This window comes from Lytechinus variegatus, chromosome 13, assembly GCF_018143015.1.
Source record: "Lytechinus variegatus isolate NC3 chromosome 13, Lvar_3.0, whole genome shotgun sequence".
Classification (NCBI taxonomy): Eukaryota; Metazoa; Echinodermata; class Echinoidea; order Temnopleuroida; family Toxopneustidae; genus Lytechinus; species Lytechinus variegatus.
Genome location: NC_054752.1, coordinates 31,727,607 through 31,754,724, shown reverse-complemented (window position 1 = coordinate 31,754,724; position 27,118 = coordinate 31,727,607). Strand labels below are relative to the sequence as shown.

Below are 27,118 nucleotides of genomic sequence, written 5' to 3'. Positions count from 1 at the left end.
AACCATTCGTATATTTTAGTGAAATTTTAGTTCTATAGGGAAGCTAAAATGTTTTGAGGGGAAAATTATATAGCTTCACGGTATTGTGGTATCATTATGAATGAATCATGTAGTGAATTACTGTGTGATCATTCAGGTGGGTCTATATCATAAGACTACACTTCTCAGAGTGATGCATTATGGGTAAGGAACCTGGTAGGTGTTTCATAAAGCTGTTTGTAAGTTAAGAGCGACTTTAAGAACGACCGGTGATCCTTTCTTGTGGTAAATGGTAGATTCATTGGCGAGAGTTTAGAGCGTAAAAATGATCACCAGTCGTTCTTAAAGTTGCTCTTATATTAAGAACAGCTTTATGAAACGGACGCCGGGTCAGGAATCAGTAGTCAAGAACTTAAAGTCAAATTTCTCCTAAGTTGATCTGTGGTCTGAAAAGATTCTACTTATGCAAAGATACCTGTATTCAAAGTCGGAGTCTCTTTAGAATTACACACAGGCATTTGCTCATATTCATACTCTATCAGGGATAAGATATCAACAACAGGCCAAAGGTCTGAAAGAAAAGAAAATAACTAACCTAACCCATAAACTGATCGTAATAATGGCAGGATTTGAACTCAAATCAATCTAAGCAAGTGACTACTGATGATGACAAAAGACCAATTCCAAATCATTAATGAATAATGGTCGGTACAGAATCTTTATTCTCAGTCATACATGTAAGTAGTTGCAAATGAATTATTAAAGAGACATATTTTCATGATTATTATCATGTCTTTGTTATCATCACCATTTTAAAAGTAGATGCATGTAGAAATATAAAATGAACAATAGAGATCAACCCTCATTAAAGTACCATACACAAAATAATCACAACTTTCCATTTTCATTGTATCATATAACAAAATTATATGCAGTAATTTGTATAAAATATATTCATAAAACATAATGAGTTGTTTATTAAGCGTAGCTTCACCTTCATAATCTAACACAAATCTTTAAGCACTTGTTATACAAGTAAATTATTTTTTAAAAATCAACTGCGTAGGTAAAACATTTTCAAGTCCATTTCATTTATGTATGATATTGATATCATCATCATGCAATATGACAATGATGAAAGACAATATATTTCTTAATAAAGTTTATCCTTTCACATGGATTGGGTGTTTAAGAAAATGTAAAAAAAAATCATTTTGTAAATTCAAAGTGAATGTAGGAAAGCCATTTGAACAAACTAAAAAAGGATGCAATAATGATAGGAGCATTTGAAAATTTAAAAATATATACATACACGTATTTATAAGGTACATGTATTGTAATCGTTATAAAATGTTCCTTCTTAAACATAATATTCATTAAATCATAATATCCAAAGTACAGATTTCCTGATATTGGTAACAGACTTTCATTCCAGTCTCAAAATCATGCAGCAATGTGGGGATTCTGCTGTACTATTTGAAAATACTTCAATATTTTCAATATTTTTATTTCCAGCAAATCAATTATGAAAAACAAAGTGAGCAAACATGAAAACATAACATATTCATAAAAATTGCATGTATATGAATGATAAAATTTAGATCATCATAATTCTTTATTTATACACCAACTTAGGCAATGTTTCAGAAGGAAGAGTACTCAAAAGACAAGAGGTAATAACAAGTGTAATAAAAGGTATAGGCTGTATTAATAATCTTTTCTCAAATATTTGAAACATGTTCAAAACATGATTCAAAATGCGTTTCATGAGCTGCTTGGTAATTATATTAAAAAAAAATCATAGAAGAGAAATATAGTCACAAAGAGCAATGAATGGAACAAAAAAGTAACATCATTAAGCATATTTTAACATGTTTTTAACACACACTTAAAAAGTACATGAAATCACGACTTGTTTATTTCACAGAACATTTGGAAGCAAAGCATACATCAACTTTTTGTTTATAAGTAACAACTGCTTAACACTGATGCCAATAGAAGAAATTCAAATATGGGTAAAAGTAACTGTTCAAAATGTGTTAGTGGCCACCTTTCTATAGCAGCTACCAAGCCTAACTTTAGTGACAACTAAAAGTGAATCCCATGGAAGCAGATTATGTATTCGAACCTGTCACCAAAGACTACATTTTGTGACACTCTCGGATGGTCATTCTTCACCGGCATCATTGTAGATTAGTAGAATATGCATCATACAAATTATATAGTAATTCTAGATCTTGCAGATCATTCATAGATATACACCACATAGTATCTGCAATATATATATGTACTATCTGCAAAAAAAAAAGTTACAGTGAAAAAGAGAAGAAATATTTTAATGACCAAACTCTTGTGTGAAGGAGCAGACAATTCTATTTAAAAAAAAGGCAACAGAAATTCTTAAAAGCACATAAAATTCACATTTTTAGAAAGTTGTGACCTTACAATTCTATTTAAAAGAGCGGTGTTGGCTCAGTCGGTAACACGTCTGCCCGTCGAACCAAAGATCGTGGGTTCGAGTCCACCCCGGGCGGATGACTGAAGCCAGTGCGTTGTGTGTAAACGTCTCTCCCATGTTTCATAGATGCAGGCTATGTTACAATGGAAAACACTCCGTCCCTCGGATAGGACGTTAAATGGAGGCCCCGTGTAGAGGAGAGTCACCACCTTTGCACGTTAAGAACCCACTGCACTATTCGTATAAGAGTAGGGGGTAACCCCGGTGTAGTGGTCCACCTGCATTCCCCCCAATCAGTTTTATCGGGAGGAGAGACCTGCGGGTCATAGTGATTCAGTTCGCTTTTCGCCTCCCAGGCACAGGTGACGCCAAACAAATAATAATAATAATAATAATAATAATACTAATTTTGTAGTCAAACATGGATTTCTCCAATTCTATTTTGTACTTCTACATATCTCATGTTTTGGAGAACAAGTTATTTTTCCATCAGTAAACATCATTTAATCAAAGTTTGAAATTCTTTTTTATTTCCAAGAGTACATTTAAGGCAGTATGAACAAGTTTCCACACGCAGCAGAAAGGTATAAAAATAGAAATAGTAATGGACCATGAGTCTCTATTGCAGGTGAGATTCATGTCAAGATCTAAGGGCATTACCTAGCGATCAACATTCTTATCAACGTTTGGTCGTCGTTGCCTGGTCTGCGTTGCATTCTCTGTCTCCATCGGCGTCTCTTCCCCTCTGGCTCTCACCGTGGTCCGCGTTCTCCCGCCTCCTCCTACGTTCGATGCTCCGCTCTCCTTCTTCTTACTATCCCCTCCATCTGCTGATCCTCCACCCTGATTGTCATCCATATCATCATCATCATCATCATCCCCTCCTCCTCCTCCACCTCCTCCGTCGCTTCTTTGTCTATCCTCCCTGTCCTCAACGTAGATGAAGAAATCGACGTCGTCCCACGTGTCGAATTCCTTCCCGACGTAATCGGCATGCGATCCCTCCAGGTAGCTGAAGAAGAAAGATTTAACATCCAATCCGTAACCCTCCTCGACCTCCAGTCTCTTGTAGTCGACGGCAAATCCTAGCTTCTTCTGGCAAGGTTGTCCGTTTCTCTGACCAGTGCACTTCAGGACACCTGTGGGGTTTAACAAACAGAGATACGATTGATATTTACTATTAATTGAAATTTTGTACATGGTTTTTGATAGACATACAGTTATACGATTGATTGTATTCTTTCAAGTAATACAGGTCCCTGGAAAGATAATTGCATAATAATAATAATAATAATAAACAGTTCTTGTATAGCGCATATCACAATTATGAATAACGTCTCTATGCGCTTCCAAAGGACTTGGATATTATTACCCCAGCTGTAGCTTGGCTGCTGTAATTACTATGATTACAGCGCACACGCATTTCAAGGAATAAATTCCTGCCAGGTACCCATTCACCTCACCTGGGTTGAGTGCAGCACAATGTGGATAAATTTCTTGCTGAAGGAAATTACACCATGGCTGGGATTCAAACCCACAACCCCTTGTTTCAAAGTCCGGAGACTAATCCACTGGGCCACGACGCTCCACTGCATTATTGATTTTGTTATTGTTTGTATATATACATATATATATGCACATGTTATTGTGAATAAATGTGAATAAATACCTCGATTAAGAGGATAAAAGAAAAAAAAATAATGGCATATTGTTATTATATCTGATACAACAAAGATTAACTATAAGGCATCAGTAAACACAAGGATTATCATTATTTCTAGCCATGTAATCAAGCTCAAATAATCCATTTGATATTTGCATTTTTTTAGACATGGCACTGAATGTAACCAAGTAATTAAAAGAACATTTAAAAGAAAATAAAGACAACTAATTCAACACAATTATATGCAATGTTGTAAGGAGAAATGAAAAATAATGTTAAGACAAAATAAATGGTAAAAAGATACAGGGTAAAATGGCTTGGGAAATCCTGTTATCTCAATATCAGTTCAGTTCGTATTTATTTCATCTCTAAAAACAATGAGTACATATTTGCATCAAATATACACATCAAGTATACAGATTAATAATAGAACGAATAAATCATACAAAAATAACTTACAATAGATACAATGATATAATTTGGCCTATATGGTCATAGAAGAAATGAAATAGGAAGACTTAAAATAAAGCCAGCAATGGCCTTGTGAGATAAAGTCTCCTTAACTATCAAATGCTTATGTGGAGGCTATACTTTGCATATTATAATAAAAACAAATATATATACATAAAAAACAAAGGTGACATAAAGGGTGAATGATACATGTATATACAAAAAATGATAAGTAACACGTGTTTGAGAAGATCCAGTGTGGATATAAAATTGTAGCAAAGCTGCTAAATTAGACATATTTTGAAGTAAAGTATTGTTTTAATCTTCTTTTAAAGAGGGATAGAGATTTGCATGACCGAACAAAATTAGGTACAGAGTTCCAGATTAAGGGGAAATTAAAACGTATAGCTTTTTGTACAAAGGTTTTTCCTACTTTCCATAAATGAAATAAACTACTCATACGTGTGTTGTGATAGTGTACAGTATTATTAATACAAAACATTTTACTAATCTTGTTTGGCAACTTTTTTGTGAAGTAGAAAAACCCTAATATTGCTACTTGATATTGATAAAGATGAAAAATATTCAAAGTATTCATTTTATGAAATAAAGGTGCAGAGGGTGAAAGATAATGACTGCTGGTACATATACGAATTGCTCTTTTTTGTAATTTATAGAGTTTATCTAACTTGGTCTTACTACAGTTACCCCAAACAGCAATACAATAAATAATATGTGATAATATCAAAGAATTATAAATATAGAATAAGGCAGATTTAGGAAGGTAACTTCTTAACTTGTACATAATTCCAGTACATTTGGATACTTTCTTATTTATGTAGTTTACATGTGAATCCCAATTCATATTTTCATCGACCTGAACCCCTAAAAAGCAAACAACTTGAGATTTAGATAGCTGATTGGAATCAATACTTAGAGCGAGATCATTACAGATATTACTAGCATTAAATTTGTTATGAAAACAGATGAATGAGGATTTATTTATGTTTACCACCAGTTTGTTTGCTTTAAACCATCGGGATACATGTTTTAATTCAGAATTTATGTTTTCATTTATATTTTCAAAATCAGGTTGAGTGTAAAAAAGTGTTGTATCATCTGCATACATAATGAACTTGAGTTTACTGGATGACATTACAATATCATTAGAATAAATAAGAAAAAGTAATGGACCGAGTATTGAACCTTGTGGAACTCCATGTTTAACTAAGCTATAAGTAGATGATGTATTCTGAAAATGTGTGAATTGGTAACGATTGTATAAGTAATCTTTAAACCATAAATATGGAAGCCCACGTACACCATAATATTGTAATTTGGATAATAAAATATTGTGATTTACTATATCGAATGCCTTAGAAAGGTCAATGAATATTCCTACTCCAAACTTATTAGTGTTCAATGCTGATACTACTTTATCCTGAAGATCTATTAAAGCATGACATGTGGAATGGTTACTTCTAAATCCGTACTGGCTTTCAGTTAGTATGTTATTAAGCATTAGGAATGAGTATAAACGATTATATATACATTTTTCTAGAATTTTTGAGAAGCTTGGTAAAATTGAAATCGGTCTATAGTTTTTGCAAAAATGGGGGTCTTCTTTCTTATAAACAGGGACGATCTTCGCAATTTTCAATTTATCTGGAACATTACCTGATGATATAGACATATTAAATATATAGCACAGAGGTTTTACAATGGAATATATGACTCTTTTTACAATGTTTATATTAATACTGTCGAATCCACATGAATAACCCTTTTTTAGTGATTTGGTTATTTCTACAATCTCCGATTCAGTAATAGGTTTTAAAAATAGTGAGTTATTAAATGAGTTATTTAAGTATACATTATAATCATTAGTTTCAGCAATATTCTCAGACGATCTTAAAATATTGGTACAACAATTTACAAAATAACAATTAAATTCATTGGCGATATGCTGTGGATTATCAATTTTGTTATTATTACATGTAATATATTTTGGTAGACTATGTTTGCGCTTACAGAGTAGTTTGTTTATTATAGACCATGTACCCTTGATATTGTTTTTATTTTTTGACAATTTATCACAGAAATACTTTTTTTTAGCATGACGCAATATATTATTAGTCATATTTCTATGTTTTTTGTACTTTGTTTCATTAAAAAATGATCGATTGTTAAGGAATTTTTTATATAATGCATTTTTCTGTTTGATATGTTTTAATAATGTAGGAGTAATCCATGGTTTACGTATCAAAGTATTTTTATTCTTTTTCAAATTAATGGGAAGATGTTTATTATACAAACTACAAAAGTTACTTAAGAATATGTCATATGCACCATTAACTTCATTGCAATTATATAACGATGACCAATCAGTATTATATAGTTCTCTTTGTAAGTTTTTCACACCATCATCAGTAATTTTACGTTTAAAGGTATTAGCCCTCTGTTGATTCTTTGATAGCAAATTAGTTTCATTTAATATAAAAAATACAGGTAAATGGTCGGATATGTCTATAGAGAAAATACCACTTTCCAAATTTATTGCAAAGGCATTTAAGAAAATATTATCAATGAGAGATGCTGTATTTAAAGTGATGCGGGTGGGTTGATTAATGACAGGATGTAGACCGAAAGAAGAATTTATATTTAAAAAGGACATTGTGTTTTCGTCATTTTCTTTCAGCATATCAATATTAAAATCACCTGTCATAATATTTCTCTTTTATCATTACCAAGTTTGTTAAGAGCCTGAGAATAAAAATCAATGAATGATGCGACATCAGTACTGGGCTTTCTATAAAAAACTCCTATTGTCAGATTGTCCTTTTCATGTCTAAATAAATCAATAAATAAATATTCACATATTGTTTCTGCATCTGCAGACAGAGAAATATCACTTCTTACAAAAAATTTTATATCGTTTTTAATGAAAAAACAAACACCGCCACCTCTGCCTGTTACTCTATCGAAGTTTACAAACTCATAACCATGTAAGTGAAATGGAATTACAGGTGTGCCGGATATCCATGTTTCTGATAAAGCTATCACTGAAAAACTATTATTTAAAGTAGATAAGAAATCTGAGATATGATCAAAGTTCTTATGAAGACTACGTGCATTAAGATGTATCAGGCTGAAATCATTATTATTTTGAAAATGTGCATTGAACTCTGACGGTGTATAATAATTAGAAGTATATGCATTTGATAAACAGTTTACATTAAGTTCTGGGTCAAGATCAATTAGAGGATTACTCATAAAAGTATAAAAGTGTGTTTACCTTGAAGTTATAAAACACTCCGAAAACTGTACAATACTTAAGAAAAATGTAAAAAAGAGAGATACAGCTTTGCATGATGTACAAATTAAGCTGATGTAAGGATACATCAGAATAACTACTGTATATATAAGTAAAGATGAATAGTGACATTTTGTTTAAATGTCCTTTCATCACAACTAAGTCACACAAGTGTAAAGGTTGACACATTAGAAAAAAGTACAACTACAAAAATATGAAATGAACTGGCTAAATACCAATAAGGAAAAATGTTTAAATCAATTAACAGTCAGATAAGGAATATAGCATTAAAAATAAAAAGTAAAAATCGATCAATTCCAAGTGAGGAATATATATGTATAAAATGTTTTGCAAAATGAATAGAGTAAAATTTCACTTTGACAAAAAGAGAAGACAGTAAATGGCAATTAATTCCTAGTAAGCAAAAAATATAAAGGAAGAAAAAAAAAAAATAAAAAAAAAATGTCATACAAAATGAATTAAATAAAAGTTCGCTTCAATGACAAACAAAAAGAGATTTCCTTCCAGAAGATTTGGGTAGTTCATATTCATTACACTTTCAGTTATTGTTTTCAAAGTTTTCTGAGATCATCTTGATTTCTTATGACTAGTTTCTTGCGTTCACTTCCTTTCAGTAGAACGATTATTCTACCATCATTGCTCCAGGCAGTTTCAACATTGGGATGACTTTTTGTGGAAGTTAGTAGCTTTTGGTTTGTTATTGTTAGATCTTCAACTATCGCTCTTTTCTGTCCTTTCAATTTTCTTCTGTTTGCTATCACTTCTTGACGTTTTCTATATGACTTGAATTTCACTATAATTCCACGCGGTGATCTCAGTGCTGCTCCTGCTTCTGAAGTTTGCTCTGGTGGACCGACTCGGTGGCTTCTTTCTATGTCTTCAAGCTTGAGGTCGACCTTGAGGGTATCCTTGACAATCTTCATCACTATATTGTCTGTACTTTCACCTTTTCTCTCAGGACATCCAAAAAATCGAAGACAGTTCCGACGTGAATATTGTTCTTGTGCGTTGATGCTCTGGCTGATCCCTTTCATCTTGTCTGTCTGCTCATTTACTCTTTTCTTTAGGTCCCCTATTTCCCTTTCTTTTGCAGCTTTACTGATCTGTAAGTCCATTATCTCTGATTCCTGCTTTTCAATAGTTTCTTCCAGGACTCTAATCTTCTTGGCAATTGAGTCATGAACCAATGATATAAAACCTTTGTTCTGTAGTAGGTCCTTAATGACTTCTTCAATGAGTGTTGAGTTTTCCTTTGAACGTGATCTGGTGGTCACAGGAGAGGTTAACATGCTGGACAATCCGGAGGCTTATCTTGAGTAGATTTGAAAGTCTTGCTATTGAAAACAGGACAATGGAGTTAAGGCTCAGGTCATTAAATACTGCACTACTGGAGTTCACTGAACCGTGATGTCTGATTCCTGATCAATTCAAAGTAAAGCTGACATAGAAATTAGTATATGGGACCTCAGAGAAAATGATGACAAGAACACCAATCCTTGAAATATAAATATCACTCTAAATCTATGTCATATGATACCATCTTGATTGTCAAATGTCTCCTGGAGGGATGTACTCCAACACAAATTACAACATTGTAGAAAAAACAATTCAGTTCAGAGATAAATGAGTGAAAAATATCAGAGAAAAATCCAGGTGTGTGCACTCCAACCTAGTTCTAGTATTCATAGTAATCATACTAGTATTGCCATTGATTATAATGAAAATGATTATAATGAAAATGTTGATTATAATGAAAATGTTGCATTTCTAAAATCTTTACAAAAACATATTAAGAATATAGGATGGGTACCCGGTAGGATTTATTCCTTGAATGCTTTCGTGCCTATTAATATGGCGGCTCAGCTACAGCCAGGGTAATAATATGATACCAAGTATCAAAGCGCAGTTGAGTATACCGGTATGCACGTACTAACTGCGCTATATAAATGGACATACATGTATTATTATTATTGTATACTGTCTCGGGGCAAGTCAATAATTGATGCAAGACAACCAATGAAAATACTGACCAATTGGAACACATAGTCAACTGTTTCAACATGATGTCATTTCAAGGCAATATTCACTTCTTGGTGAACATCCTTGGAACTTACTCGTCAACTGCAATCTGAAAGGTTTTTATCCATAGTTAACAGGGCTATATGTCTATCCACATTGTGCTGCACTCACCCCAGGTGAGGTGAATGGGTACCTGGCAGGAATTTATTCCTTGAAATGCCAAGCGCGTGAAAGCTGCTTGAGCTACAGCCGGGGTAATAATATCCAAGTCCTTTGGAAGCGCATAGAGACGTTATTCATAATGTGTTATGCACTATAAAAGAACTGACTATTATTATTTTGTCGATGCACATAGTCAAGACCAAGACGCAATTTGCGCCTGTCATAATATTGATATATTGTACTGTATGCATGCGCAGCACAACGAATGGATGAAATTTGGGATGTACATGTACAGTCGGTCTGATGATGTTAAAGAATAAACATTGTAACAACACCAGACATGTGCCCTGTCATGTACTTTGTCTTTCACAACAGAAAAGAAACACAGCCTTGGAGAGTCAATATGCCTTCATATTATTTCCGCCCATTTTTGCTGTAATGAATATTGAAAACTAAAGGCCCAAGGGCGGTATTCTAAAATCACTCTTATCTCAAATATGTTCTTATCAACATCACAATCTAAAATTTGGTATTCTGAAAACTGTCCTTTTCTCATCTTTCCTGGCTTTACAACCTATGCTGATCGTGTATATTTATAACTTACGCATACATTATCAACATGCGCTAAAAAGACAATATAATACGCATATGGTATTCTGAATGTCATACAATTATGTAATTACCAGTAATTATTATACCTGCAGAGCGCATAATATTCTCTTGACATAAGGAACAGTTCTATTGGTTAAACTAATATAAAGTGTATTTGATTGGTAATATCTAAAACATGTGTGTTGAAGACGAGAAAGGGGCAGTCCTTACAGAGAAAAGAACAAGATATTTTCAGTATACCGAGTTCCAAAGATTTTAGCATCTTCCTATCTCAATGAGATAAGACAAAAGATAAGTACAGAGATAAGAATGTTTCAAGAAAACCACCTCTTGGTGACCAGTTTTTTACCTACCAGTTACATCATCATCGGTCCTTCTGAGCGGGGAGGTCATCCCTTGGACGCTCAAGCGTTCTTTGATGGATGAATCCTGACAGGATACGTAGATACCCCGTTTCAGGAGGAAATGGGCGTTACAGATGAACTTACGACAGCTTTGGCACAGGAGGGTGTAGTCCCTTGCTCGACGGTTGAAGCGCTGGAAGTTGACCACAAAGTCGCGGTTGGCGTTGCTCCTCATACACGCAAACTGTAACGATACGATTCCATAAATACATTGACAGTATGCAACAGAGTTCTTATACATTTCAGCAGTATCATTGCACTTTACCTATCAAAATTCATATTAGCATAATAGGTGAATGAACAAAAAAATCTATACAATGTTTATATTCTCTTTAAAAGGTCAAATACATGAGACAAGTGGATGAATTGTGTAATTTGAATTAAAAATCAAGGTTACAAACATAAAATAGAAGTCACCAGTAGCAGCTGTGACCACATAAATTGTTTGAATCAACACATACTCTGTATAATCTGGTGTAAAATACTTCAGCTTAAAGGTCAAGTCCACCTCAGAAAAATGTTGATTTGAATCAATAGAGAAAAATCAGACAAGCACAATGCTGAAAATTTCATCAAAGTCGGATGTAAAATAAGAAAGTTATGACATTTCAAAGTTTCACTTATTTTCATCAAAATAGTTATATGAACGAGCCAGTTACATCCAAATGAGAGAGTCGATGATGTCACTCACTCACTATTTCATTTGTTTTTTATTGTTTGAATTATACAATATTTCAATTTTTACGAATTTGACGATTAGGACCTCCTTGCCTGAAGCACAAAATGTTAAAATAATGGAATTCCACGTGTTCAGGGAGGAATGAAACTTCATTTCACATGACAATGACGAGAAAATAAAAATATTTCATATTTCATATAATAAAATACAAAAGAATTGGTGAGTGAGCGATGTCATCAACCCTCTCATTTGGATGTAACTGACTCGTTCATATTACTATTTTGTTGAAATAAGCGAAACTTTAAAATGCCATAACTTTCTTATTTTACTTCTGATTTTGATGAAATTTTCAGTGTTATGCTTGTTGAATTTTTCTCTTTTTATCCGAATCAAATTTTTGTTGGGGTGGACTTGTCCTTTAACAGGCAGATATCAACTGACACATAAGGAAGCTAGACTTTTGCAGATTTTTTTTTTTTCATCAATATCTAATAATGCAGAAAAATAATATGGCATCAGAGCAATTGACAAGGTCCACAGTAGTGAAGCAACGGCACCGTATCAACTTCTTACCTGTTTGTTTTCTACTTTGTCATACCAATCCTTGGACTCCATTTCATTAAGAACCTTGAGATGTTTTTCAAGTTCAATCAAAGCCTCTCGTTTCATCTCCTCCTGACGACAAACCATCGTTCCCCTGTGATAATGAAGAAAGAAAAAATACATGATAAACAACTGTAAGTTAATTTCTTTTAATCATTAATTTAATAATATAAATCATTTAGTAGCTCGCTCTCTTTGCTTACTTGCAAATTGTTCAATGTAATGCAACATATCACGGCTCACCTACCACTATAACAATACCACTGCCATTAACATTACCATTAGCTTTACCACTACTAATACTTCCACTACCACTAACATTATCACTATCACTACACTACTACCACTTATCCTAACACTACCACTACCATGAACAGAACCACTTCCACTACCATTAACCCTAACACTACCACGAACATTTCCATGAATACTACCACTACCACTTCAACTAAGGATACTAGTATAAGCAGCACTGAGTAACATTAATAATACCACTACTCGGCCACTGCAACTGACACTACCACATGCAAGACTCCTGGGCCCCATCTTACAAAGAGTTACGATTTATCCAATCAATCGCAACTATGGATGGCCAGCAACATGGACATGTATTATTCATGTTTGTTCAAAACATTTTCTAACTATGATGTACAGTATATTCATGCATTCATTGTTTTCTTGAAAATTCACTGTGCTTCTCTTTGTTTACAAAGGACATTGTGCAAATTTCCTGTAGAAAAAATTATGACACTGATGGATTTCCATAGAGTTATGATTGATTGGATCAATCGTCACTCTTTGTAAGACGAGGCTCTGATAACTCACTTCTGTGTGATGAAGAAGCAATGACCTTTCTTGGCTTTCTTCCTGCCTGACCAGTGGATCGTGCCAAGCTCGTCACATACCTCGTTGTAACGGATCACAAAATGGCAGTCGGGCAGCTCGAGGTCCACCTGTTCAAAGTCTGTACTGATCACCAGATTGATACGCCCTACAATGAGAAATAAGTGATGATCAAAGACTCTTTTTTTTGTATGCAAGGATCCAGGGGACAGCCTAGGGTACGGGCTAACCCAGTAAATTTGAAAATATAAAGGTGCATCCAACGCAGTCTTTATTGCACACCCAGTAATAACCTGTTGCTTCCGGGAACCTGGAGGTCCCTGTGTTAAAACCATGAGATTTATAGAATCTTCGAGGCAACAGGTTAAATGGAGCGGTGACCCTCTTTCTTTTTGCCTGCCAAATTTTTCGGACAAACTCGCACCCTGTAAAAATCTTACTCTGGATCCACGCCTGTTAATAAGTCATCTAATGTGGCCCTCTGAAGGAAAAATTTTGGACTCTCTCCTTCCTTCTGTATGAGTTATTCCCAACACGCTATGAGAGCTACAGGTAAACTTAAATAAATAAACCTCCCATAAGCTGAATATATTCACCCAGGTCAAACCAATGTTTTGGACCAGGGCCCGTAACAAAAAGGTTAGCGATAAATTGCTAAAGGAATTGGCCTATCAAGATCTTCGTTGCATGCGCATTTTGTTCAGTAGAATGATGAAGATCCAATCAGAATTCTTCTTTCAAAATAGCAATGAACAGCTAACTTTGTTATGGGGCCAAGATTATGCAAAAATATGACTTACATACCTCTTCTAAGTCAAATTTCCTTCAAGTTGTGAACATATTTCTATAGTCTCAAAAGAGGTGACACAACATTTCTCCTGCGACATTTGCTCCAGTCTTGATATCTCGGAGGGTGTATGGTTAGAGTTAGGATTGCAATAGAGTTTTTGGTTCAGATTAATGTGAAGCTAAGGATTTGGGTTTACTGAGTGTTGGAGGTTGATTGATTGATTGGTGGTGATTTTTTTACCTGACTGCTAAGAAAGCATGAATGCTTGTAAGCAAGCAACCAGAGGACTGATGGCTTAAGGTCCTCTCCGAAGGACCTGGTACTGAGGATTAATGCCTTACCAAAGGGCACTAGCGCACCAAGTGGGAATCGAACCCGGGTCACCTAAATACGAATCCCCCGCTCTGCCGACTGAGCTATCGCACCTTGTTAGACTTTACATTTGGCTTAACATGCAGATTTATCATTGGAGCAATGGTCTCCGGAGGAAATGTCATGGAACCCCTATAGATTTGACTTTGATACCTGTATCCAAGTTGCTTACCCTCGCTTTTAAAATCATCCAAGATGGCCGTCTGTCGGGCACGTCTCTCACTCTCCTCTCCGTCATCGGCACACTCCCCTAGCTCCTCCAGATGCTGAGGTCGGATACCCTTAGCCATTGCGATGTTGCTCTCCTCAATGATCTTAGTCAGGTACTTGGCAACAGCTGCGCTACGACAGATCACTAGGCCTACAGGGGAGTGGGGGGGAGTGGGGGGGAGGGGAAAAGAGGGAAAAAGACAGGATGGATGGGAGAGGGATGATAAAGAAGAGGGAGGAAGGAGAGTGTAGGGTTAGGGAGTAGAGATGGGAGATACAAATACAAAGAAAATGTAAAAGTATATAACACAAAGAAGTAATTCAACATAAGCTTAAAGATTGATTGGTTGAATCATCATTACAATAACTTTGTATCACTTGAAAATACAATAATAAACAGCGAAAAGTAAAAGCAAAGTGAAAATAAAATGGGATACAGAAAAGAACAGAAGAGCCTAAGGTGAACTAGATATTAAAAGTCATTTTGTAATAAATTAATACATGGTACTAATATAATACAATACATGTTACATTTATATCATATTACATTTACATTTCAATGCGCTTAATTAATACATTAAAATACATACATAAAAGTAATAAGACTAGGAAAAAAGACATATGTATATTAACAATTACTACATTATGAAAAAATATATAATTTTTATAACTAAAGAGAAAACAAAAATACAACAACCAAAAAGTAGCAAAAAAAATACATCAAATATAGCTAAATCCATACGAAATCGGTTATAAAAACAAAGATTTTTTTTCAATACCCCTATTTCAATTATATGTCTTAGCAAAAGCTTTTTGTAAAAATATAATAGATTTTCTATTTCAGAAAATCTTTGAGGTCTTCTTACCAATAGCTTTTTTATCATCGTAGATCTTTTCAAGTTTCCTAGTCAGACAAACAAGCTTGGGTGTGAGCCCGACACGATCCGTTTCAGAGAGTCTCTTTAGTTCTGGTATCTGCTCCGTGGCCATCCGATAACAGGTTGTTCCTGCATTTCAAGGAAATTATTGATGAATTTAATGGCAAAATCGTATATTGGTTATGCAGACTAAAAAATACAAACAAAACACAAGTGCACACATAGGTACTAATAATGCATCATATTTCCATTTATTTGAATATAGGATAAAATAGCACTGAAGACTAAATTCCTTGCTCACAGGCATAAGTGGAATGGCCAAGGATCGAACGCTGAATAATCTGCAAAATACAGAGAAGTCGGATTAAACAGCGCCCTCTTGAAGAAGGTAGGCAGGCCAGAATGAGGTCTATTCTCACATTTAAACATATAACTGTAAGTTGGTGTAGTGTTCTTGAATGGCATCCAATAAAAGGGCCAGCCAAGTTGTGTATGATTGTAACTTTGTAAGTGCCCAATGATTTTGGTAGAAAATGTGTAATTGCTGATAAATTATCAAAATAACATGAAATTCCTGCGAGGTGACAGACCTTATTCCTAGCAAAAAAAACAAAAAAACAATCCCATGTGTGGTGTCTGCTTTGTGCTCGCTTTTCAGCTTGGATTTCATTATTTTACAGTCAGGTTGACATAAATACATAAGATCCGGATTTACCATGATAATTTGACTTGATTTTAAAGACTTTACCATAAATTTATTGTTTTCTTTACGCTCAAATTTCAACACTACACATTCTAGTCATTCTTAAAATTGTGCAAAAGTACAGAGATTGTAATGTAAGAGGGCCCAGGGCTCTGTAACATAAACCTTATCATACAACTCCTAGGAATGTTCTGTAATCTGATTGGTCCAAATCGGATCACATGATATTCAGTGAATTGCACTATTGCATCCAAAATGCACTATCCTGCACTCTGACGTCATATCAAAAGTACTATCCCGCACTCTGACGTAAGAGTGCAGGATAGTGTGAGGTCTGAAATTATCTAGAATTTAGATCAAATATGGCATTCGGGGCAACTCAGTAACATGGAAAAGGAGGGGGATTGTATAAAACAAACAATGCACGCGTTCTTGTGCATTGACCTAAGAAATGAACTCTATGCTCGACTTGCCAAATGGATATTCCACACATTGTTCATTATTTGGCCCTACATGTACGCGCTTACGTGCATTATTTGTATAGTAATTGTTTGTGGGGCTGAGTTTTTATGATTGACCATACAAAAAATCATGGCAATCAATTGTAGAAATAAGAACCAAGATCAATCGCTAAGCTTTATGTTACATAGTCCAGGGTCGCATAACACAAAGGTTAGCGATTAATCGTCTGCTAGATTTTTATGATTGATTGTACATTGTAGTCAATGCAATCGATTGTAGAAAATGTTCTACGATCATTGCTAACCTTTGTGTTATGGGCACCAGGTGGGTGTTTCATGAGACTGTCTATCAGTTATGAGAGACTTTACGGATGACTGGTGATCCTTTTTAGGAACTAATTCGTCAGATATGAAAATCTGATGGAAAGCATTTTACCACAAGAAATGGTTACCAGTTGATCGTCAATTCTCTTGTAACTTGGGAACAGGTTTATGAAACACCACGGGGGGGGGGGGTGTTTCACAAAGATTTAAGCATGACTCAGAGTAGCACTTAAAACCCGACGTATAAGATCTGCAACGGGTAATCTTATTGATCAATACGCAATAGTACATGCCCTGTTGGCACGATCTGACCAATGTGGTCATGTCTTTCATACCGTACGCAACTAGGTATTTAAGTGCAACTCTAATTCATGCTTAAATCTTTGTGAAACACCCCAGAGTCTATGTTCCAGATTCACATGTCCACAGCTTTACCTGCTGTTCCGTTGAAAGAGTCGTCCAACTTTAGCTTTTCCACTTCTTTGAGATGGAGCATGGCGTGTTTTGGACGAAGGTCCTCATTCACCATCAACACATCATTCAGCATCAGTAGGAACATCGCCGGAGCATACCTCTCCTCGTCGAGGCACAGCCTAGACTCCTTGTAGAGCGGGACGATCCAATTGGCGTATGTCGTGGTGCCGTAGGGAGGGCGGGCTAGCTTCTTCGCTTCCCCTTCTTCACCACTCTCTGCTGATATGGCAAACTTTTCTTCCATCTCGCCCATGATCTTCTCAACAACTGATCTGTGTGTGAAGAAATAGTGGAGATTGGGTGAAAGCTAAGGAGAAATCCTACAAGCTTCTTCAGGCAAAGACCCTGATTGAAATGTTAATCATCAAGTGGGTCTTCACATAAGACTAGCACAAATACAACAAGAGTACACATGTCACTGGCAGTGACCTTAGGCTGCATGATCAGACCACTTAACTCAAATGAAGGCTTTTGCATAGCAAACAAGGGTAAAGCTATGGATGTAGCTTATGGGGGGGGGGCTACATGCCTCACAGAAACTACTTTAAGAAAAGATGGTCATGAAAAGTGAAAGCCGACAAAGTGGCATTTTGACTACGGTATTCATTTACAAGATAAAGTTAATAGAAGACTGAATAAATTAAAAGCAGTTACTAACTTTGTCAAGAATCTAAAATCATGAAATCAATGTTCTAGTGGCTGCTGTTCATAATTGCAACTTTTTAGATCAGATAGAAATCCCCAGAACTTTACAGACTATGGGAGATTCATACATTTCCAAGCTAGAGTTTGAAGCATAGGCCTACACATAGACAGGTTGTAATTGTTCATGCACATGCTATACGTTGGACGTTCTCAACCATGATATAGTTAATACCTTAATTATTTTTGCTTCAATGAAAAAATAGCAACTTCAATGTTGTATCTAACTTCCAGATATCAATAACTAGGAAAGGATATATGCCCCTCACTAAGTCAGAAGTAAAATTTGTTGTTGTTTTTTTACAAAGTTAATCAATCCCTTTAAGTCATGATTGTGGTAGATGACCTGGACATTGGGCTTACATCATAAACCAAACTAGAAGTCACAAGGACCTACTGAGGGGAAGTGTACACATCCTGTATCATGGATATACAGTGTGTCCCAGAAAAAACGAAACCGAGATTTAGCGATGATTTATCATAACTTAATCACAGATACAATAGACAAATGACCGACAATTTTTAAGCTTAGAATCTCCTCTTTCATCTAAAATTACTTAATATTTCTCATTCATGTATAGGTGAGCAAAAACAATTTGAAAAGGGGATACCAAAAAGTTACTTGGCGGGCTGTATCTGGGTTTCCAAAAGAAAACCACATTTTTGAAAAGTTTAATATCTGCTCTTTAGTTTGATACCTCAATTACAGAAAAGAAATAACAAAGTTCAGGTCATTACAAATAAGGCTTGAATTTTAATAATTTCATGAAATGAAGAGGTTTAACAGGCTAGCGTTCAAACTAACTCGACACTCCGTTTTGTTGATGATCAGCCATGCATTAAGCCTTTTGTTAACCGTGTGAAGACACGTTTATTTAATGAAATTATGGAAATACGAGGATTTTTTTTGAGGGAACATAACTTTTTACTTCTCTACCATTATCTGTGATTAAGGTATCAAATAAAAGAGCAGATATTGAATTTTTTATGCATGTGATTTTATTTTTGAAATTCAAATAACCCCCGCCAAATAGATTTTTGGTATCCTTTCTTCAAATTGTTTTAGCTTACTCATGCATGAATGAGAAATAATCTAAGTAATTTCAGATGAAAGAGGAGATTCTAAGCTTTACATTGGTAGGTCATTTGTCTATTGTATTTATGATAAAGTTATGATAAATCATCGCTAAATCTTAATTTCGTTTTTTCTGGGACGCACTGTATAATACTAGGAATTGGAAAGGCAGGAGTGAAACTAAGAGGGAAAATTCGACATTCAACAGAAGCTTTGTTACAATAGCAATATACTGGAGAGAGATTCATCAACATACATGTATGTCGTCTGACAAGTTGTCAGATGAGACAATTTTACTTCATTTTTATTGACTGAGAAGAACTGTTACTATGGTAACTGTCAGACAAAACAGGTCTTGTCAGATAAAATGTCTGACATTCACTCAAGGAGAGCATACATGTACATGTATTTCATGAATACTTGACAAATCTCTTTGATTTTCATTGGCTGAAAGGTACCATAAGGGTCCTAATTATTACCATAGCAACTGTCAGATAAAAAAGACCTTATTAGCGAAAATATCTATCAAGTCTTTTCATAAAATGCTCCATGTATTCTACTAAATGATCTAGTTTAACTTCCTGTTATCATAAAAAAAACCTATAGACATATCACTCTAATTAGTACCTTGTTCAGTTAGATTGTTCTTTCAGTAAGTATCCTCAATCAACACTGTTAATATTATTTATTTAATCAAATGTAGTTTCAATAGATTATTTGGGTTTAATTATGTCTTTACTTATTTCTTTTTGTAATTCAAATGATTTAGTGTGCAATCTACATGTAATCACCCTTGCCTGCTACCAATCGGTTCATGAATTCAAGGTAAATTCCAAATGACTCTAATCCGAGTTCAACTTAATATCGATTGAACATTTTTGAAAATATTGAAACTTGTACAGTTTACATTAAAATCATTGAACACAAACACACCTCAAAGCACTTCAAGAGGGCTCGCAATATATCTATGGCAAGCAAGCACAAACTCTGGTGGTAAAGAACATGCATATGCATAGTGTATTCAAGCGATGGATCAAAGTACAAGGGGCCAGCTATTCTGACTTGGGGAGTATTTAAGAACGTGACTCAACTCTTGTCATGGTTATAAACACCGATGCACCCATTTACATGTATCATACATAATCTGATAAATGGGTACACGGTTTGTGCATGATCTAACCAATGTCAGGGTTCCCACAGATATTTGAAAACAGAATTCCTTGACTTTTCCATGAGTAAACTGCTGCTTTCCACAACTTCCCCGAGTTATGTAGAATTTGGGATGTCACAAAACTGGGAAAAATTTAAATCATGAACTCCAATTACAATAGCAGAGTATGATCACAGAGTATGAGAGTTGCGAGACACAACAAACTGGAAAGCTGCCATAGCCAAGAGGTAAATACAATTCCATGATTTTTAACAAATTTTCCAAAATCCCTGACTTTCCATGACCACAAATTTTTCCATGACTGAGGGAACCCTGAATATGCAGATACATTATCACATGCAAATGGGAATCCAAAGAATTTTTTTTACTCAGACTTGCATCTTTGTGAAACACTTGTGCTAAATGGTCATAACATACATGTAGGAACCCAGGGGGGGGGGGGCACTAACATTGACTAGTGGATAGCATGCGCGACAAAAAAAAAAAACATGTAAAAAGGACGTCTTTTTCAAGATAGGGCACGTTACGTACGTAATGTGGAAAGGGTGTCAAAAACACAAAAATAATGAAAAAAGGTATCTATTTTGCTAGGAAAGCTATACCTGTTTAGGGTCGTTAATGGAAGTGGCCCCCCCCCCCCGGATAAGAACCTGTCCAGTTGTGCATGAACTTGAGTGTTTTATGAAGCACCACCAATGTAGCTTCTTTACCCAATTAAAGGTCCCTGGCTCACTGCACACCTTATGACTGGTCTACAATCCAATTTTGGAACAAATCGGATTTTCCATATTTTCTGTTATAAGCATGAATAGAAAATTTTGATTTGAGATTCAGATCAACTGTAAAGGTATCCTTGAATTTTTTTTTGTTTAATTGCAAGTCTTTATTGTGGAGTAAAGGCCAAATTGGTTTCAAACTGCAGCAGATCATACAATTTCAATGATGTCATTATTTGCTTTAAAAGCTGCAGGCTGAATATGTAAATATATACATATATCCAAGTAAATAGAGTAGAATTCACTGAGCAAAATGCTGAAAATGTCGTCAAAATCGGATAACAAATATTACAGAAGTCATTGAATTTTAAAGTTTAGCAATATTTTGTGAAAATTGATGTATGCATGTCATCATGAATATTCATTAGGTGGGCAGATGATGTCACATCCCCACTTTGCTTTTTCTTATGTTTAATTACATGTCATAATTGTTTCATATTTTCATACATGTACATGTGTGAACAATGTGTTTCCTTTGGAATGAAATAAGTTGCAGCAATGAATATCTAATGTATTAATTCAATTGTCAATCCATTTTGTCAGTTTTTGGTAGTAAAAATGTGAATAAACCTAATGTCATATTTAAAATACAAACTAACAAGTGAGGATATGACATCATCGATTTGCTCATTGAATATTCTTGAAGACATGCCTACGACTGTTTCACCAGAATAATGCAAATCTTTAATATGCCATAGCTTTGTTATTCCTTGTTCCATGACACTTGCTCTGACTAGTAGCTATCACCGAAGATTTGCACCTCAAACCTAATGGGAACCATGGCCTAAATCTTAACCATGCAATAACCTAATTATAATCCTGACAGAATTCTGAAACCCCAAACCCTATCACAACTCACAAGTTCACAGCACAAATCGTAATCTAATATCTTCAGAGAAATCACAACAGAAGCAATTGCAACATAAGGAAATATCGAATCACTGCCAATAATAATCATAACAAGTAGAATCCCTCTGGCCGTCTCACCTGCATCACGCGATTCAACATAGCAGCAGTGCTGACTTTGAAAACTACTATAAATCGCACAAGATGTTCAGTGATACTTGGTTACTCTTATTTCCACGTTTTATGAACTAGACCAATACACTTTACAGAGATAGGATGGTAATTCAACAAATACTCCCAATGTGGCCAAAGTTCATTGACCTCACATGACCTTTGACCTTGATCATGTGACCTGAAACTTTTTTGACCTGAAACTTTTTTGACCTTTGACCTTGGTCATGTGACCTAAAATGCACACAGGATGTTCAGTGATACTTGATTACTCTTATGTCCAAGTTTTATGAACTAGACCAACATACTTTTAAAGTTATGATGGTAATTCAACAAATACCCCCAATTCAGCCAAAGTTCATTGACCCTAAATGACCTTTGACCTTGATCATGTGACCTAAAACTTGCACAGGATGTTCAGTGATACTTGATTACTATTATGTCCAAGTTTCATGAATCAGATCCAAAAACTTTTAAAGTTTTGATTGTAATTCAACAGATACCCCCAAATCGGCCAAAGTTCATTGACCCTAAATGACCTTTGACCTTGGTCATGTGACGTGAAACTCATGCAGGATGTTTGGTGATACTTGATTAACCTTATGTCCAAGTTCAATGAACTAGGTCCATATATTTTCTAAGTTATGATGACATTTCAAAAACTTAACCTCAGGTTAAGATTTTGATGTTGATTCCCCAACATGGTCTAAGTTCATTGACCCTAAATGACCTTTGACCTTGGTCATGTGACATGAAACTCTAATAGGATGTGGCCAAGTTTCATGAACTAGGTCCATATACTTTCTAAGTTATGATGTCATTTCAAAAACTTAACCTCAGGTTAAGATTTGATGTTGACGCCGCCGCCGTCGGAAAAGCGGCGCCTATAGTCTCACTCTGCTATGCAGGTGAGACGATAAAAACCACTACACTCTTCATAGTTGACAATACATGTAACAACATTTAAAAAGAAAAGGCATCAAAATGCATAATACATAAACAAAAGAGATAAAGAAAGATGAAATAACTGATCGGAAAAGAGATGTGTAGAGTTTTGATAATGCAATGAAAGTGGATGTTCTTCCGATAAAGGTGCCTTTAAAAAGGATTGCACAATAGTCTACCAACCTGAAAGTGCGTTTGACAGAAGACCCAGAGGAAGACGTCAGGAGCATGGTGTCTATCTCTGGTGGCTTGTTGGTGTCTAGGAGATCAGTGAGGTTGGTGACATCCTCAACCCTCCGGATGCCTTTGCTATCAAGGAGGCCACATTGTTGGACGATGTTGTCTCTGCAGAACTGCTTCATTCCAGCCCCAAGATGAGGAGTCAAACCTGATTCACATAATACATGTACGGTATGTGATGATAAGTTAAAATAGCATTAATGATAACAATACTACTATAATGATGATTAATAATAATCATAATGATGGTGACAACGATGAAGATGATGATTATGATAATAATCCTACTAAAAGGAATTTCTGGAAAGAATATAAAGTATAATAGAAATTCATATACAGTGTAGCTTGATCTGTCTAAAAATATTGGCCCGAATTCACAAAGGTGGTTTTTAAAACCATCTATTGAACCAATAGTTTATGCAGATTTCCTGTACAAATTATGCTTATTTACCGTGTATATTGAAAAATGTCAAATGCGGATGCGCGCTTTTGTCAGTGCGCCAAATCGATGCCTGTTGCCCTGGTTATCCACAATATTTTGTTCATGAGTCCACTGTATTGAATTAATGTGTCCACTCTTCAAACAGTGGACTCATGAATGAAATAGCCTATTCAACTATGGCAACAGGCTTCAATTTGGTGCACTGTGACAAAAGCGCGCATCAGCATTTTACATTCTTAAAAATATGCTGTAATTAAGTGTAATTTATACAGAACATCTACATAAACCATGGATTGAACTGATGGTTTTAAAAACCACCTTTGTGAATTCACGCCATTCTGTTCCAAGTTGCACAATAAAAACAGAAAGAACAAGTGTTATTAGTGTAAATCAAAATGACTGAAACATCAAATCAAGTTGCATTGACATGGTACTGAAGAAAACTTACCAATGACACGTGCGATTCCGCCATAAGGTTTCCCTACTGTCCAGGCTCCCTTTGGTGCTTTGCTGGCAAGTATACGCTTCTTTTCCAGCAAATACTTCTTGATGATCTCACCAAAACCAGGATGGTCACTTGCAGCAAGATGGCATTCATCAATGATCATTGTATGGACTCCACTAAACTCAAGGTCTCCTTCGTCCAGGACAACGCTAAGCCGTACGCCTGTCATCATGACAACGTTAATGGAAGGTTGGTCAAAGACTTCTCGGAACTTGAAAGTGCTGTCCAGGACTGCTATAGCACTTGGAGGGAAGACGTCTTCAAAGGATCTTCGGTGACGTTCCTTGATGGCATCACCAGGAGTAACAAAGAGACATTTGAAGGGCTTTTTGTCCTGTTTCATGAGGCTTAGTTTCCTCTGATGATTACAGACCACTGCGGCAGTCAAGGCCTTTCCAGTACGGCTGGGTGCGCATATGATGTAATTGAAGCCCAGGAGTCCTGGTACCCCAAGTTCTTTCTGATATTCAGATAGCTTGCCCTCTGGATCAAAAGGCAACTCTGGTTCATTTTTCTTCATTGGATTGGCTTTCTTCTGCAGATGTAGCATCATTTGCTTCTTGATCAGATCATGTTCCGCTGATGATAGAGTTTCAGGATGTTCCTTCATCTTCTCATACAATGTCTTCTCTATCCCTGTGGTCGGGTCGTACTCAATTTTAGCCTCTTCCTCCTCCTTTCTAGCCTTCTCATCACTTAGCTGTTGTGCTACAGCAAGAGCTGGCCATGACCCTTCACTGGATTCAAAAGTACCCACGTCAGAATCTGGCATTTCTTCCTTTTTCGTTGGAAGATTGATGTTTTCGTCTTCGAGTTCAACTGGCTCAATGTTGCTTGCACTGGCATCCGACATCCTCCGAGCTTCTGATATCTTCAGAGCTTCTGGTATGTTCCTGTCTTCTGGCATATTTTCAACTTCTTCTATTTCTTCATCTGATTCAGACTCAATTTCACACTTTTCTTTCTCATCTTCGTCATCTTTCTCCTTGTCTTCTTCTCTCTTCTCCTTGCTTACCTGCATCTTAGAAAAATCTTCCGCAACGTCTCCAACCTCATCTAATTCAGGACTTTCCATACTTGTGCTACATATGCTATCTTTCTCTGTATCTTTAGAACAGAAAATGTCATTAATTTCATCCAAAGACATGTTTCCTGTTTCTGTACTTATCCTAGTATTCTCTTCATAATCCTTAAGAGAATGAGAAACAGAAAGAGCCCCATCTCCTGACAAAGCACTATTTGCTGCAGATGACTCAGGTGCTCTGTTGACTGCAGATTGAGGGTGATCCTGGGATCGCAAAGAACCTATTTGGTCAGATTGAGTGGACGTGGTTGATTCCGCCCATGCTATCTTAGGGTTAACTGGTCGATCTGGTGACTTTCCAGATGGATGAAGCCACAGTCCCCCATCATCATCATCATCACCTTCTTGGGTTCCAGAACTCGGCTGAGCAGGAACTGATGGTTGTTCTGATCCTGTAGTTGATTCTGGTTGCACATTGAGGAGTTTTGTTTGTTGTGTCTTTTGTGATCCTACTTGATCCCTTTCCTTGATACTTGGAAGAGAATCTCTGGATTTGAGGGATGGCTCATCTGACGGATGTTGTACAGGCTGTGCCTGCACTCCACCACCATAGTTGATAACCTGACCACATGCACCTGTAGGGCCTCTTCCAACTTGGCCACTGCCTGGAGGAGGTGATCTATCATCAACAGGAGAATGCTGTTGGATACACGGTTTCTGGTTTGGTGAGACACCAGGATCAGACTGAACACTCTCACCTGGTCTTTTCCTCAAGGCCCCTCGACTTGACTGAGTGGACATCTGGCTGGCTGGGTGGACATTCATTACCTGGGGTTGACCATGTTGGTCATCTGCAACTGGTTCTATGCTTTTCAAGGATCTTGGCACAGACATCAATGCGAATGATCGTGTCATTTCTTCCATTTGCTCTGGTTGCGAGTGAGCTGTAGAGGAAATTCACACAAGATAAAACGAATAAAAATAAATCATCACCATCATAATCTGTACAGGAGTGTATGATGATCTGTGAATCAAATGTTCATAAGCACTTGATACATTAATAATAAGAGTCTCTTCAAATCAATTTCAAAACTAGCACATCAATGATGTGGAGCTCATCCGGCATCTCACAACACAATTTAACACAATTTTTATTTCAGCCCAGTTGACACTGTAGTGACATAAATTGAGGATATAGAATTGAAATTGATGAAGAAATGACATAGAAGCATTTTTTGTGATCTATGAATAAATTTCATATGAATGAAGTATTAATTATTATCTAGTCAAAGTTTCTTAACTCTGTGTAGAAACTTGGTGAACGGTAGCTCTCAGATGGAACAAAAAAAACCAAAATCAATCTACAAATAAGTAAGCAATTTTTGTGAGTTTTGAAAATATATGAATGTTTAAATTTTGTATCACCACCTCGAGCTATCATATAAAGCAAACAAAACTGAAATTGATCAACAAATGAAGAAAAAACATTTTGGGGGGATTTATGAATAAATAATTTTCCAGACAAAATTTCAAAATTTTGTGTACAAGTTTGGTGAACCTGATGCAGCTCTACCAGATGGAAGAAAAAAAATCAAAATATGTCACCAAATAAAGAGGAATATTCTGTGATTTATGAATACATTTTGCATAAATTAGCATAAATAATTTTCTACTGAAAATTTCAAAAATCTGTGTAGAAGTTTGGTGAACCTCATAAAGTTCTACAAGACGGAAGAAGAAAAAAAGTAAAAATCAGTCAATAATTAAAGAAGAAAAAGCATTTTATGTGAAATTTTAAAAATA

At 35.7% G+C, this 27,118-nt stretch overlaps 1 protein-coding gene across 1 annotated transcript in view; it reads right to left on the bottom strand.

Annotated features, from left to right (window-relative positions):
• Window positions 1-2,844: 2,844 nt before the first annotated feature.
• Window positions 2,845-27,118, bottom strand: part of LOC121426030 — a 28,612-nt gene continuing 4,338 nt past the window's right edge. The window contains exons 3-11 of the mRNA XM_041622159.1: window positions 24,235-26,259; window positions 23,288-23,492; window positions 17,380-17,690; window positions 15,445-15,585; window positions 14,541-14,729; window positions 13,189-13,354; window positions 12,334-12,457; window positions 11,031-11,265; window positions 2,845-3,576 (exon numbers count right to left, since the gene is read on the bottom strand). Coding sequence (XP_041478093.1) covers window positions 3,098-3,576; window positions 11,031-11,265; window positions 12,334-12,457; window positions 13,189-13,354; window positions 14,541-14,729; window positions 15,445-15,585; window positions 17,380-17,690; window positions 23,288-23,492; window positions 24,235-26,259 — 3,875 coding nt within the window. The 3' untranslated portion in view covers window positions 2,845-3,097. The remainder of the gene's footprint in view (window positions 3,577-11,030; window positions 11,266-12,333; window positions 12,458-13,188; window positions 13,355-14,540; window positions 14,730-15,444; window positions 15,586-17,379; window positions 17,691-23,287; window positions 23,493-24,234; window positions 26,260-27,118) is intronic.